Source organism: Catharus ustulatus, chromosome 1 (genome assembly GCF_009819885.2).
Source record: "Catharus ustulatus isolate bCatUst1 chromosome 1, bCatUst1.pri.v2, whole genome shotgun sequence".
Lineage (NCBI taxonomy): Eukaryota > Metazoa > Chordata > Aves > Passeriformes > Turdidae > Catharus > Catharus ustulatus.
This window is the reverse complement of record NC_046221.1, coordinates 151,627,977-151,643,192: the sequence shown is the minus strand read 5'-3', so window position 1 is coordinate 151,643,192 and position 15,216 is coordinate 151,627,977. Positions and strand designations below refer to the sequence as shown.

At 41.0% G+C, this 15,216-nt stretch overlaps 1 protein-coding gene across 10 annotated transcripts in view; it reads left to right on the top strand.

Annotated features, from left to right (window-relative positions):
- MTSS1 (MTSS I-BAR domain containing 1) overlaps nucleotides 1-15,216 on the top strand; it is a 125,364-nt gene that overhangs the window by 104,521 nt on the left and 5,627 nt on the right. For 4 of the 10 annotated variants that reach the window (XM_033066003.1, XM_033065935.1, XM_033065968.1 and 1 more), the window contains 5 exons: nucleotides 597-754; nucleotides 1,985-2,092; nucleotides 3,023-3,120; nucleotides 5,071-5,281; nucleotides 13,912-14,106. In XM_033066003.1, the coding sequence (XP_032921894.1) occupies nucleotides 597-754; nucleotides 1,985-2,092; nucleotides 3,023-3,120; nucleotides 5,071-5,281; nucleotides 13,912-14,106 (770 nt within the window). Of the gene's footprint in view, nucleotides 1-596; nucleotides 755-1,984; nucleotides 2,093-3,022; nucleotides 3,121-5,070; nucleotides 5,282-12,797; nucleotides 12,918-13,911; nucleotides 14,107-15,216 lie in introns of all 10 variants that reach the window. The other 6 variants (XM_033065959.1, XM_033065945.1, XM_033065987.1 and 3 more) reach the window with 4 other exon arrangements.

Genomic DNA, 15,216 nt, shown 5'->3' with positions numbered 1-15,216 from the left:
AATGTCCTATATATATAACCTGTGTTGAGAGGTTTGGTTTAGTTTGAACTCTGGAATGAAGAAAACTGTTTCAGCAGTTGGTTTGTGCTGAATACTTGAACCTAGTGGTCCAGTGATCCATAACGTGTCCATGGCATTTTGTATAGGAGATTGATTCATTAATTTAGTGGCTCCACAAAATTTTCACTAGGACCTTGTTAAGCACAAATGCAAGAAGGAGGAGGAGTGCACCTGGGCTGGTGATTAATACCCTCCCAGTTAGTGAGATGTTGGTTTTTGGCAAGGGTGCTGTGAAGAGTTTTTACAGCTAATGCTCTGATAAGGTCCTCATTTAAAATGCTGTCTTTGGCTCGTTGAAACCTTTTGAATTAAGCTGGATTTCTATTCTATGCAAAAGGAGTAAAAAAAAATGCTTTGAAATGCTTGATTTTTTTGGGAGGGAAAACATCCTTACTAATTTGAATTAAGGGAAAATGCTGGTTGAGACTTGAATTGCAAAAGCACAATCCAGCAGCAGTGCTGGCTGAAATAATGTCATCTTCTCTGGAGAGGCACAATTTTGACAATATGTGCTCTTGATTGTTTCCTGCATACAGGACGGGGTGACATTCAGCCCCAGCTGGATAGTGCTTTACAAGATGTCAATGATAAGTACCTGCTGCTGGAAGAAACGGAGAAGCAAGCTGTCAGAAAGGCTCTGATTGAGGAGCGTGGTCGATTCTGTGCTTTCATCTCGATGCTGCGCCCTGTGATCGTAAGAGCTCTTCGTTTCCAGTCAGTACAATTCACAGATTAGATAAGTGGCCAGAAGCCTCTGAAGAGAGTATCTTATTATGTCTTAGGAATTAATTTCTAGAGCCAAAATCCAGCCTGTATCTCTGTCTAGCAAGTGGTGAGAGTTGGGACCTTTCTTGTAGGCGTTTGGAGTAATTCAGCAATGGAAAACACTGAATACCTTCAAGGTGACTGATGGGTAAACAGTGAGCACAAAGACTGAAGTCAGATTGTGTTCTTTATGCATTCCAGCCTGAATTGCAAATGTTGTTTTTTCCACTGCTTTCCTTCTTAACATCACATTTTAATATAAATCCTCCTTACTCCTACTCCAGCGCTAGCACTGATAAATGTTTCAAGACCTCCCCTGTGTATATAATGACATTATCTGACAAATTGCAGGCTGCTTCCATGCAGTTTTCTGATAGCTCCTTTCCTTCTACATGACAATTTTTCAGTTCTTTGGAAAGGTTTGAGTAAATTTTCATCATCTCAGTCTGAAGCCTGACAAGGAATTGTTCATGGCTTTGTGCAAGCAAGGTGCATTTCTGAAGGGTCACCAGCGTACTGGGAAAATGTTCCCAGTGGTTGCTTACAAAAGAGCATCAGTTTCAACAGAAAAACCAGTTAGAGAATTGGGAAAGTCATGGCTGAGCAGGAGGAGGTGAATTCCAGACTCAGAGGACCTGGGAGAAATGGTAGCAAAGGAATTACTGTGATAGTTTACAGTTCAGGAATCATCATCTGAGTTAGCTGTCAATGTAATTTGAGCCAGAATCAATCACAGATGTATTAATTCTCTGTACCTTATAATGCCTTTAACTTAACTATCAAAAACTATTAATTTAACCCCTGTTTAAACTCAGGCTTGAAATTGTTAGGGCATTTGAGTGAGTGTACATAGAACAGTTAGGTATTTGTCAAGTGCAGCAAAACTGACACTCTTTTTCTAAAGATGTCACAAAAAGAAGGCTGAGACTTATTTATCTTATTGATGAGAGAAAAGATTTCTTGACTTTGGAATTTATAGCAGTCTTAAAGTAGTTACAAAACTCTAAATTCATATTTTCAACTTTTCATGTGGAAAGAAAAGGCAGCTCCACTGGGCACCCCCACAGTCATCAGCAAAATGATAAAGGTCATATATTGTGTTACAGGTCTGATTTTTAAAACCAAGGCTGTGGTTAACCTGGCTCATTTTTCTTTTCAGGAAGAAGAAATATCAATGCTAGGAGAAATAACCCATTTACAGACCATATCAGATGACCTGAAAAGTCTCACCATGGATCCACACAAATTGCCATCCTCGAGTGAACAGGTTAGCTCTTGTTACCTGGAAAACACTGTATTTGTAGCTTGCACCACTTTTGTGTTGTGAGGAATATTGACTACTAGTGTTTAGTGCCTTAATGTGATGTTTTGTAGAAATTTTATGGCAGCAAGATGATTTTTAACATGAGCAAAAATCCCTGTTTTGTTGTGAAAATTTGTTTTCAGGGGCTGAGTGCCTCTAAAATATTTGGTGAGACTAGAGTGAAGTGGTAGCAGTAACATTTTGAAGGGTATGAAGATGCCTGATTTCTGCAGAGAATGTTTGAGAAATGGGTGTCATCTCCTTGCCCTGCGTTTGAGCATCCCTGTCTTTTTGTAGTCACAAAATTGCTGGGTTTTTTTCTGTGCTGTCCTTTAAATGCATAGGAAAATGTGTGTTGTGAAATGAATCCAAACAGGACATTTTTCTGCAACCCTGCAGTGTGAACTCAGTTTTTCATCATATTTTATAATCACCTTATCATTGATCTAGAAGTGTAAAGCTCTGTTGTGGTTGAATACTGAATCTTCAGTTAATTGTTTAAAATGTTACAGTACTTCAACTCAAAGGCTGTAATAATTTTTCAAGTCAAAACAAACAAAAGAAACAAAAACCTGGAAAGCATCCTTAATGCAAAAAAACAAATCTCCAGTTTACTTTTTAAAAGTTTTTTTTCCCATTCAAATCTGAACTTTCTTTCTGTAGTGGCAGCCTTAGTGTTCAAGTATGCTAGTACTGAGAAAGCCAAGGATGAAACCAGCTCTCCTATGTGATACAGTGTAATTTTGGAAGAGAACTGAGACTCAATTTGCACTCAGAGTTTGTAGCAGGGATTAATCTTGTATGATACAGAAATAGAAACAGAAAGCAGAGGCTTTCTATTAATAGAGGGAAAATTTTTCCACATCCTTGATGCTATTGATTATCTTTCATCAGGTAATTTTAGATTTGAAAGGTTCTGATTACAGCTGGTCTTACCAGACTCCTCCATCCTCTCCCAGTACAACCATGTCCAGAAAATCTAGTGTTTGCAGGTAAGTCAGTTGGTAATACTTATTTTTAACCTGTTTGGGGACAAAGGGAGGCAAGTTCAGACTGTGAAATGAAATTGTATACATTCTTAAATCTTAAATAACAAGTCTTACTGAAACAGTCCCTCATGGTCTTTACTCATTTAAGTGTGTGCTGGGGATATTAAAAAGGATGGGCATGACTGAACAACTTGAACTCAACACAACTTGAAGATGCTTTTGATTCAGTTCTCTTGAATCCATTTTGGATCAAAGAGCAGAGTGTTCTGATCTAAACTCTGAGACTGTCCATTCATAATTTCCTCTTCTGTTTTTCATGTGGTGACTTTTTAGATTATTCTAAGTAGCTGTTACTAATCAGTAAGTTAAACTGTGTGAGAAGGGAGAAAACATCTTTGACAATTGCCCTATCAGTCTGATAGATGGAAATGCTTTTTTGATACAAGTTTTTTTGACTGTTTAATGCTGTCTAATGCTGTCCTGAAATATGTTGAAACACTGGATTCTGTCTATGCTTTCTCTGTAAAAACTGTTTTCTCTCATAAAACAGTTTATTAGCATGTTGCCCCCATATCCTGGTGTCTACATTTACTCTTTCCTTTTACTGAAAAGGAAGATACCCTGTTGTGTATTCTGCTCAACACCTCTCTAGCTGCTCTCAAATTATTACCTTTCAGTTTGCTTTATGAAACTATGTACTACAGGTTCCCTGTGTATGAGCAAAGTTACCTACAGCATGCCAGAGCAAGTGAACACGACTTCTATGTACCTACTTGTCTCTGCATGCAGATATATATAAAAAAGTCAGTACTTTTATATATATATGTGAAAACGTGCATATTTAGAGCAATGAGCACAGGCTTAAAGATGCAATATCCTGAAACTATAAAAGAAAATGGCAAAAAACCCCCAAAAAGTCATCATCTCTTCCTAATCAATTTCATCTTCTTGTACAGTAAAACCTGTATGACATGGACTGATATATGTGGGTGAAATAAAGCAGAACTCTTCCTCTGCTCCACACTGACTTGCACAAGTTCTTTGTACGTGGCATTGGTGTACAGGAGGTGCAGGCCTTGCCCTTGTGTCCTTTAGGGCCAGCCCTTAGGCCAGGCTCCTGCCAGATGGGTGCATCCTGCTAGTCCTGCTCAGCCACCCCAGCAGGAAATTCTGAAAGCTCCAGAGTTGTGGCTGCCATGTCTGTACTGTCATGCATGGATTCTGAGGATTAAAAATCAATCTCTTTCTTTGAAAAGTCACTTCAGCTTGTTTTCATGGATATTAATTTGGGGGTTTAAGTCTCTGGTTGTCCTTGTTACTAACTAAAGCTCCATACCCAGTGGCTTGGCTTCACTCCATGTGCTGTCATGTGTTTTTATCTGGTAGGAAGCGTTCAAGTTGAGCGAACCATGTCCCAGGTACTCTGAAGTGTGGGGGTTTGGTGATGCTTTCAGAAGTCTCACACACTGTCCTGCTGGCTGTCTGCAGCAGCATGCCTAGAGGCAGACTTCTAGATGAACTCCAGTGTCTTTGGTCCCCCTTCTAGAAATCCTGTTGAAAATCTGGGCCAGTGTAAGTCAGAAATAGGACAGAACCATCAGCAGACACTTTCTGAGCAAGTGCTGTGTAAATCCGAGGGAGGGCATGGTAGCAATTCCTTCATCCCTAACCTGAATTTGAAGTCTGAGTGGTTAAGATTTGAATGACAAGATAAAATGCCATTTTCTCTCTGGTCACCAGGGATACTGCAGCTGCTTATGGTTCTTCACTGATATATATGTGCATATATATATATATATATTTAATTTGTCAACATTTTTCTTTTCTGGTTTATGCTGCCTGTTGCTAGAGACATGTGGAATGTTAATTGTACTGTATATGGGTCTCTCCCCACCCCGCCCTTGTGTCTTTTCCTCTCCCCTTTCCTTTCTCTGTTCCTTTTGTCTCTCACAGCAGTCTGAACAGCGTTAACAGTAGTGATTCCCGGTCCAGTGGCTCGCACTCGCACTCACCTAGTTCACACTATCGCTATCGCAGCTCCAATCTGCCTCAGCAGGCACCCATGAGGCTGTCCAGTGTGTCCTCCCATGATTCTGGATTCATGTCCCAGGATGCTTTCCAGTCCAAATCGCCATCCCCCATGCCACCAGAAGCACCTAACCAGGTACGTGCAAGCATGAGAACAAAAACCTGAGTGTGAGCTGGACTCTAACTTGGCTCACCTTTCAGAAAAAGGCTCTGATGTGGTTCTGGGGTACCTTGGAGTCAGTTTAAACATTGAGGGTAAGGCTTGTCTCAGTGCATTTCATTTATCCAAAAGTTGGGCCTCTAGCTGGGGTGATTTATGCTGCTTTTGCATGAAAGGGCTGAGTTGCTTTTGGGTGATACAGTTTCCCCTCTGGTCCTGGAGGGAGCCTAGATGCCTAACTTTGAGATAAATACAGACAACAAAGAGCAAGAAGTCCCATCTTACAGGAGGGAATAATAGTCATTTTACACTGAGGTTACCAGTTAATATCCTGCACAGGTTGCAAGTGATTAATATCTGGTGGCTCTTTGCTGTGTAATGGGCAAATATTGATGCCAGAACATCCTTTTGACAGCCACAGTACTAGTACTGATGGCTTTGGCATTAGAGAGACTTCTATTCCTCCTCTGAAAAGGGTCTGGGATGCTCTAAATGCTATCAGCATTATCATATGGAATTGATTTTTGTCATTTTTTTATGACACCCATTTCTGTGGATAAACTTGAATTTTGGACTCTCAGTTGAGCACCTGGCAGAAATAAGGTTTCTGCATGAAAATTGGAGGTATTATTAATTCTTTATGGAACTCATAAGAAATGAGTGTTTGTGTAGTCATATATAATAACATCCTGAAGCCAGTCAGATGAAGAGAATTTCACTATAAATACAAGCCAGTTTTCCCTAAGCATTTTTCGGTCTGCAGAAGAAAGCTGCTGCTCTATTTGTTCATGGCATCATTCCTCTAAAAACTCACTGGCCATCTGCAGGCAGAGGTTTGCAATGCTCCATGGCCTATATATTTCAGCACCTGAATTCTCTTTGCTGCCATTTTTTTTTAAGAAATCACACAGCAACAGTAATATTTTTAAACAAGGCTAAATTGCCTTCTCACATTATAAATCCCATTGAAAATCCTAGCTATAAACTGAAAAGGATCTAATATCCTGTTGTTGACTATTGCTTACTTTAATACACCCTGAGATCACTGGAGAAAATTGTCCTTTACTTCAAAAATGTAGCTGCACTCCTTTTTACTTGTTGGAGAGTAGGTAGTTTTGTAGGCGTGGTTGAGGAGTGTTAATCCTCATAGTCAGCAAGTGTTAGTGGTTATCAAGTGTCACCTGCCCATGTAAACGACCCTAGACCACCTTTGACAGCAAACAAACCCTTCCCTTTTGCAGAACATTTAGTAAGCAGTACCCTTAGAGAAATTTTTAAAATATCATGCAAAACAACACAGGTTCATTTAGGCTTGGAACACATTCTCAAGGGAAACTCAATGGTTTTAAAGTATACTTCCTCTTTCATTTTAATAGAAATGCTTTCTTTTCAAATTATACCTCTTCTGTCCCCAGTCTGGACACATCAGCTTTTTTCTATAGATGACATCCTGAAGAACTTTGTGCACACTAATAAAATGAATGTTTTGTTTAGATTGACTATGGCTAACCTAAGTGAAATGCAAAAAACTAAATGAGCAATAATAAAGTAAACTGGAATAGTAACAAGGTAAGGAAGTTGACTTTTAAGATACATACATCAGTTACACATGCTAGCATCATCTTTGGTTTTCATGGTACCCACTGCACCTGCATAAAAGGGCAGTAATCCACATGATGATGCTATGTTTGCAGACAAGGATGTAACTTTGCAATTGCTCTTAGCATGAAAAAAACCAACACCTCTCTTTGCAAATTCCCCTGTTAATCAGAGGAGTGAACTTAGGCTGGTATCAGGTGGCACAATATCCTGAAAGTCGATGGGAGTCACACTGATTAAACCAGCTAAGTTCATATGCTTTCACTTCATTTTAGAAACTGTCCATAAGGTTGCAAACTGATCCAAGCATCACTTGTGCTTTTCATGAGCTGTAGAAGGCTGCAGCAGTGTGACAAGTGTAGTGTGTTGGTTCAACAACTAGGTATGTGCTCTGTATGTCCTTGGTTCTGTTTACCTTTACGCAGAGGAAAAGGTAACAGATCATTGCCTGGCTGCTTCATCTTTGCTTAAGTGTCTTGCTTTCTGTGTTCAGCACTAAGTAAATTGTGTGTGTTGTGCTGACAGATAACTGTGACTGTGAGCTGAGCAGAAGCTGTTCAGTGGGCAGTGTTACCCCTTGTTATGTGTTTCTAACCAACTGACAGATCTCCCTGTGGGGCTGTGCTTGGAGCATTGGTGCTGGGTGGGAGGAGGCTGCTGCTCTGTCTCAAACACTGATGACATTGTTTCTAGTAGTGATAATGAGAAGGCAGAAAAGCAAGCTCTGGAACCAACGAAGGAGATTAATATCTTTATATCTTGTGCAGGTGGATGCTTTGATGATGTTTGCTAGCTACACATTGTGGCATATGTTGGAACAACAAAGCCCTTTTTCTTTTAATAATGAGTTTTAGAAAGAAAAGTAGAAGGAGGCCATGTAAAACTCCCATATTACAGAAATGTAAATATATGAGTCATGTGAAGTATTATATATATAATGATACATATAATACAAGCTCGCCTGTATTTTAGACAAGCAAGTGTCACTGAAAACTAAATTGAATTTCCTCAAAATCACAGATAGAGGGTGGGGAGTTGGTGGGAATCTCAAACAAAGAGTAACTGGAGATTGAAAAAAACATAGAGACTATACAAGAGGAGAGATGTCTGACAAAATGAAGATTGCTTTCCAGCCTGTAGTTGTCAGTAGGAGTAATAAGTCTTTACCGTTATCACACATTGTATAGAAACAGGGAAAGGAGCATTTATAAAAACGGCCTGCTCTTTCACTGGTGTGTGAGGGATCACCTTTCTGCTTCACTGCTGGGAGTAATAGTGTTAGCCTGTAGCACATGGCTGTACATGTGGGAAGGTCACTGTAAAAGGCTTTTATCATAATTAAAGGGGTACATTTGGGTGTAGCTGAACAGCTGGAAAAGCATCACAGGTCTCTCTCTGGAGTGGAACAGTTTATTGAAGGGTGTAAGGTCAGGCATGAGCAGCATTGCCCATGACACACAGTGACCTCATACAAAGCCCTTCTGACAGACCTGCTGGAAGCACACAGTGGCTCTTGGATGGACATTGGATGTGGCTGGTGCTGCTAAACCCACACGTTACCCTGTGTGGTAGACAAACTGAGGCCTGGGAGTGTCTGTGATCACATGATGTGATAGTAGTACAGGGATGTTTGATTCAGGGGATGATAATAGTAGGATCCACTGGATTTGAAGTGAACATGTGGAGGGAGGCACTTACACAGATTTTACAGGCTGCTTGTGACTTCATGGAGATGAAAGCAAAGGGAGAGAAAAAAGCAGGTGAAGATAAAAATGTTGATGCGCTGTCAGACAGCACAGAGATAAGTCTGTATTGTCAGAATGCTCTGGAAAGCACTTCCCCTAAACACTGAAGTAGAGGGAAACTAAATGTGAAGTTGCTTCTGCATGTACAGGTTATAAAGCTGAAAGAGTCTGCTTTTGAGTAGATTCCATTGCTTGAAATAGCTGCAAGTTAGAATAGGGAAAATATATTGTAACAGCCATTCAGTTTTCCATTTAAATTACGAAATTATTCCAAATCAGACCTTAAATAAAACCCCAAAACAGTACCAAAAAATAACCCACCAAATGCAAACAAACAAAACAAAAACCAAAAATCAAGACCAAACTGAAACACCTCTGTAAGTTATCACTGGATATTTGTTTCTCCTAAAATTCCTTTTCTGAGTTGCTTTGTAATAGTTTGTCCCTGACTAGAAAGAAGGGTCAGTAGAGGCAGATTCCTGGAAATTAGACACATTGAGGAGGTGATCTTGAGTCAGTATTCAGAGCTTTTCTAAAAGTAGCTGAGACCATCATCCACTGACTCTAGAGAGACATTGGACCACACTCATCATTAGGATTTGGTCTCCTGGGAAACTCTTGTCCCAGAAGCTCTGTCTCATTTGAGAAAGGAAGAGGGTTAAGAAAACAAAACTATGTTTGAATAGAAGACATAGCCAACAAAGAATGTAAGTAATCCAAGATAACCATGGTCCTGTTATAGGTTAGTAGGACAGCAGATGGAAAATGTAACTGTACAGTCCAATAACTCAAAAAAATTTTTTTTATATCCCTGCTGGAACTCATACATACCACATCAAGCAGCAGGACACTATCCAAGAACAAGCCATGGCTCATCTGAGAGACCAGAGACCAGGCTACACTTTTACAAATGTATGTTTGGGGCACTGCTTGTCACTTCAGAGCATAGTTTTAGCTCTATACTGTTAATTTAAAACTTTTTCTCAGGAGAAATGGTTTTAGAACAGAGCAGAACTGCCATTATCACAGCTGTGAGAATAAAACAGCTAAAATGGAAGAACTGATTTTTATAATTATTCAAACAAAACAGTAATTTAAAAAAAGGAATCTATTAAAATGAGGTGAAAAAAATCTGATAGTCAAATTTCTCACATCATAGGGTGGGGAGTAGAAATTGCTTTGCCCTGTGTGTGTGCTCCCAGGAGAGTATGTGCCAAGGCTTGTGCATCTAGAATAAGCACTCCAGAGTCTGGAGACTCTTTGCCCAAGCAGTAGCTGTGCAGTTTCTGTTTTCAGTCCTTCATGTACTTTATGCTGAGAAGGGAGGTCTGTGCTTCCCACTCCTGGGCACAGCCATTCAGGACTCCCTCTCCAGTCTGATCCAAGCATCCTTTGACCCACTGCCAGTCATGTTTTCCTTATGCTTTTCATTCAGGAGCATTCTTCTGCCCCCTCTCCATTGTTGCAATCCTTTTTTAACAAGACTAGAAATTCCTTTTCTCTGTGCCTTGCAAGTTTCTGAAGATGAGGAGATCCTGTTTCTGTAGCACCACCTCTTGCATTTCCATCAGCTTCCAGGATGTTTTCCCCCTGGCATCTTGGTTCAGCCTCTCTCCAGCTTTTCTTGCTGAAAATGAACGCATTGAATTAGTGGGAGAGTCCTTTTTGTCATCCTGGTTTTTTCACTTTGGAGGAGTCATTTTATAGCAAAAATAAGTTCACCAATTTCAGTCTTTTTCCTGCCATACTTTGCATCTTCAGAATCTGCATTTTTTACCTTTTTTAATGCAACTTTGTTGGTAATAAACCTCATCTATGAGCTCTTTCTGCCATTACTTGACATAACCTTGTGAAATTTCTGTCTCATAGACACAAATAGTGCATTAGATGTAAATTCCACATTCTTACTTGTCACCCTTGGGACATCTGTAGAAAAGAAGGTAGCATGGGAGATGCCATGCTTGGAACTCAGACCCTTCACTGTCTCTCCTGCAATGTGCAGAGTGTGCAGATCCATGAGGGTCATTTAGGCCATAAGTAGGAGATTTCAGAAAGTATTTTCTGTAATTGCATTTTTCTGTCTTGTTTTTTTCCTGCCTAAACCATAACACTAGTGTGAAAATTCTCATGAGGCTTCTTTTGCTGAGATACCTGGAATGTCAGGCAGAACTTTTTTTTAGTGTAAAAACTAGTTTTCTATAATGTATTTTTCTCTAGGGAGGCAGTAGTCTCATCTCCATTTAGTGCACCATGGTTGTGACTAATGGCAGAGTCAACTGCAGCTCATCTTTGTCAGTATTCTTTTTAGAGGCTTTTTTCCTGTAAAAGGAGTCACATTAAAGAATGTGACAAGTTCTGCTAAATATCATGCCACTGCATCATCAGGTACACCACATTCACTGCTGTCCTTAACAGCTTAACAGTCATTTGTTGCTGCTCCCTCTGACTGTACCTTCACCTCCACTCTTACTGCACTTCAGATACAAGCCTTGTTAACTGAGCATATTTGTACCCTAAGCACATTTGACCTGCAGATCATCTCAAGCCAGCATAGGGTGGGATGAGTGTTATTTCTATAAAATATTCCCATCACTCTACATGCTTTTTAAAATTTTAACAGCCTTTGCAAAATTTTACTTAAGTCATGATTTACCAGTAAGCTCAAGATGCTGGTGCTAGGTTAACTTCTCAGCTGCCCCAGCAGTGTTCACCAAAGTCATTATGGTGACAGTGTTCCATCCTGGGAGACCTGCATTTCCTTCTACTCAGACAACTGGCTGTACATTACCCATCTGTAGCTCCTGGTGAGCCGTGAGACAACTTGTGGGGTTTAGGAGTAATTGCTCCTCTACACTGTCTCATATCCAGCTGTCCTTCTATTGCAAACTCACCCCAGATCTTAGCCAAGGTTAACTGGTGAAATTTTATTTTAGATGAGATTTCCCTTCCTCTTCAACTGGATACAAGAGCACATTCTCTCTGCTGTCATAAAACACCATAGATAGACTTGTTTCACAGGGCCTTGGCTACTAAAGCATGAATTGGTCTTGCATTTGTGTTGCATTTCTGAGAGTGAATAGAGCTCAGTACTGACCAGACAACTTGGCCATTATTCTTGACCACGTCCAACCTCTTGGATGGACCTGGACACACATCCCTACAAAGCAGGATGCAACTTCCAAGGGGGATATGTGAAAGAGCATTGTGTTGGTAAAATGGTTTATGTGGTTATTCCTCTTGGCCTTTGTGTAGTTGAATTAGATGCTGTTGTAGAGGTCTGACAGCAGCAGAGGCACATAAAGCTACACACTGAAAATTGGAGAAGTTCCTAGGTAGGAGCAAAATGTGTTATGGATATTTTGTGTCCTGCATTTTCCTTTACTCTCCTTCCAAGCCCCTGGTATTTTCTGCCTCTGCTGTTAGGGGAAGGCAGGTGGCAAGTACATGCCACCAGTTCTGCACTCAGCAGAGTGCATGTCCATTCCTGCTGGCTGCTGGGCAGGAGGGTTTGAGTCAGAGTGCTTTTGGTGTATGCATCCTACCTGCAGAGGGACATGCATACAGGTCATGCACTTTGGAAACCTCCAGTTTTGGTAAGTATCACTTCTTTCTCTGTTCCATAATACTTGAACTCAGATGAGCTTTTTACAAGCACTTTTGCAGATCAGAATGTACGAGAACTTGTGAATATAAATGAAGTTTGCTTCTCCATGTGTTAAATCTAAACTTTGTGCCTTCAAAGTACTGATGATCTGCTTTTCTGTATATATCAGTTGTCTCAGTATATTGCATGTTTGGACTACAGGTGCCCTCAGCTTCTTGCTCTGAAACAGCAGCAGAATTGAGATGCTGAAATTGCAATGAGGAGTTGAGATTGCTGCCTCAATTCCCTCATTCTTAAGCAGTGTGGCAAGTTCTCGCATTAAGAAAATGGCTTATTTTTTTTTCATAGATTTCCTGAACATTAGCGATAGTTTGAGCAGTTTCTTATTGATTTTTAAAATCCTAACCCTTTGCTTCTCTCATCCTTCCCTCTCTCCTGTGTGTCTCTGTGTATGTGCTTTTTGTCTTTTTGTTTGTGATTTTTTTTTCTTTTCTGGTGGCTTGTGTATCCTTTCCCTGCGTTGCGGTGCTGTTTTATGCTGCAGAATTCGTCCAGCTCTGCCTCTTCAGAAGCCTCTGAAACCTGCCAGTCAGTGAGCGAGTGCAGTTCCCCCACCTCAGTCAGCTCAGGCTCCACCATGGGGGCTTGGGCCTCCACAGATAAGGTGAAAAACGTCATCTCCAAGACATACAGACCTACTAGCTCGTTATCCAAACCCTGCAACATTTGGACAAAACCCCTGTGCATGGGATGCAGCCAGGATTCCTCTTCGTGAAGATGAGAACAGGAACTGTTGCACACTCCCTTAGAAATCAATATGTTTGAATAAAAACCACAATTGCCTTTAAACTAGCTGCTAGGAGAAGCTACAAATTGGGCATTTTACAGAGGTTTTCTAAGAAAAGGTCATTTTCCAGCTTTTTTACTTAAAGAGATTGTGGAATACTCCCAAACACAGCTGGTTGCCTGACAAAAAGCACCTTGCCCAGATTGTGTTGTTTGTGCCTTCTCCCATCTCTCCTGTTAGGTAGTATACATTACACTGAGTAATGGGGGTTGTTTTTTGACCAAAAAGGAAAGCAAAATGCACATGGTTGGAAAAAATTATGTGGGATACGCTCTGAATTCAGGGAGGAAGTGGTAGCAGTCTCCTTTCTCATCTGGTAAATCCTTGCTGTTGGTTTTTGGTTTGGTTTTTTTCTTCCATATCATCACACAGCCAGAACATGTCATGTTTGAAGGCTTTAATGCTTTTCCTCTCTGTCCAGCTACACAGACTAAATGCCACCAATGCAAATGCCTTCAGGATTGGAAAAGTTCTGTTTCTATGGCCAGAGTCTGCAGCCTAAACTGCAAAGGCTTTTTCACAGTGTGCTGCTTTCATGGACAGAAGGCAAAGCTGCTCAGCCTGGAGACAATGACTGCTAGATTGATGCCTGAAATTTGTTATATATAACAATTTTCAGGCGCTCTCACTTGTGAACCAAGCATCGTATCAATTTTCTGTTTTTTATTTGCAGCGAATTGAAGAATTTCCTTTCTTTTGTTTTAAGATACAGAGATTTTCTCCCTAGAACATCAGTCACAGTGTATTTTTGTATTCATTCTGTTTATATTAATTTCTCTGTTTTTGTTCTTTTTATTTGTTTCATTTCCAGTTGTCTAATGGGTTTTATCACTGTAGTTTATCAAGTGACCCATCCGTAGCTTCAGTTGGTGCAGGTCCTTTCCCTCATTTCCCGCCTGTCTCCCGCACGTGGACTCGGGCTCCCTCAGCCCTCCTTCCAGACTACGTTCATTATTACACCATTGGGCCAGGCATGTTACCATCATCTAAGATCCCTAGCTGGAAGGTTTGTGTTCCTTTTGTTGTGGCAGTCCTCACCTCCTCATACCAACAGCATGCACACAGCAGTTGTTGCTCCTTTCGGTCCATGTAATTACTGGTTGATTTGCTCTGTTTGGTATCACTCTGAATGGGCACTGCATGGTGAAAATCAGACCTAAAATCTGGTTGTGGGTATTTGTGAATGACCTTGTGCATTCTGGCACTAGCTGAAACATACCAGAGCTGATAACACCTAGGTAGGAAGGAATAGTTTAGTTCTGACACATTGGTGAAAACACTCTGGGCTCTATTCAGGGGGAAAAGAGCTTATTTAGCACTGTCAAAGCACTCAGTTGAGCAGGGAAGGGCATCCAGTCATCTTATATTGGAAACCCTGATGTTCTCCCTGTGGCTGTAGGCAGGCACACTCTCCTAGATCCAGCTGGAGTGGTTTAAGAAGGTGCTTAGCACCAGGTGAACTCAAGTGGTGACTGAAGCTTTACTGCCATGGACTGGAAGTGCTCACCCAGCTCGTTTTGCTCTCTTGGGGACACCACCAAAAAAGAGTGCAGTAACTTCTCTCAGTTCCAGCTGGATCTGCAGGGATCTTACTTGGCATCCAAACATATCTGCTCTGCTAGAGCTTGAAAGTTCATCCCTGCCAGGTGGTTCCCCTGGGAGACTCTGCTCTACAGCAAAAGGAAAAGGTCTCTTGTCAGTTGCTCTGGATCCTCAGCAAGGCTGATGTGCAGTCAGCAGTAGCTGTGCAGATTTTAAGTGCCTTTGGGTGGTTATGTAATAGTGCATGTGTACCACGGGACCTGTATATAACTTGTTACGGATGCTCCTACTCTATTTCCAGCTCTGGAGACTGTTGGGATGCATAGAGGGTGGCCACAGTGGTCCTGGGGTTCAGGGTCACTTTTTGTGACCCTGCTAGAAGAACTTTGCCAATATATTTCACAGCAAAACACTTAGAGCAGAGACATGGCTGTCAAGGCCAAGCAGAGTTTATTATGAGTTAACAAAACCAAAATACCTGTCTCTACAAGGGGATGTGTCAGTTCAGCAGCCTTGCACTTCTCATTCCTTGGACTGAGACACCTCAAGAAACCTCAAGTGTGGTCTCAGTCCA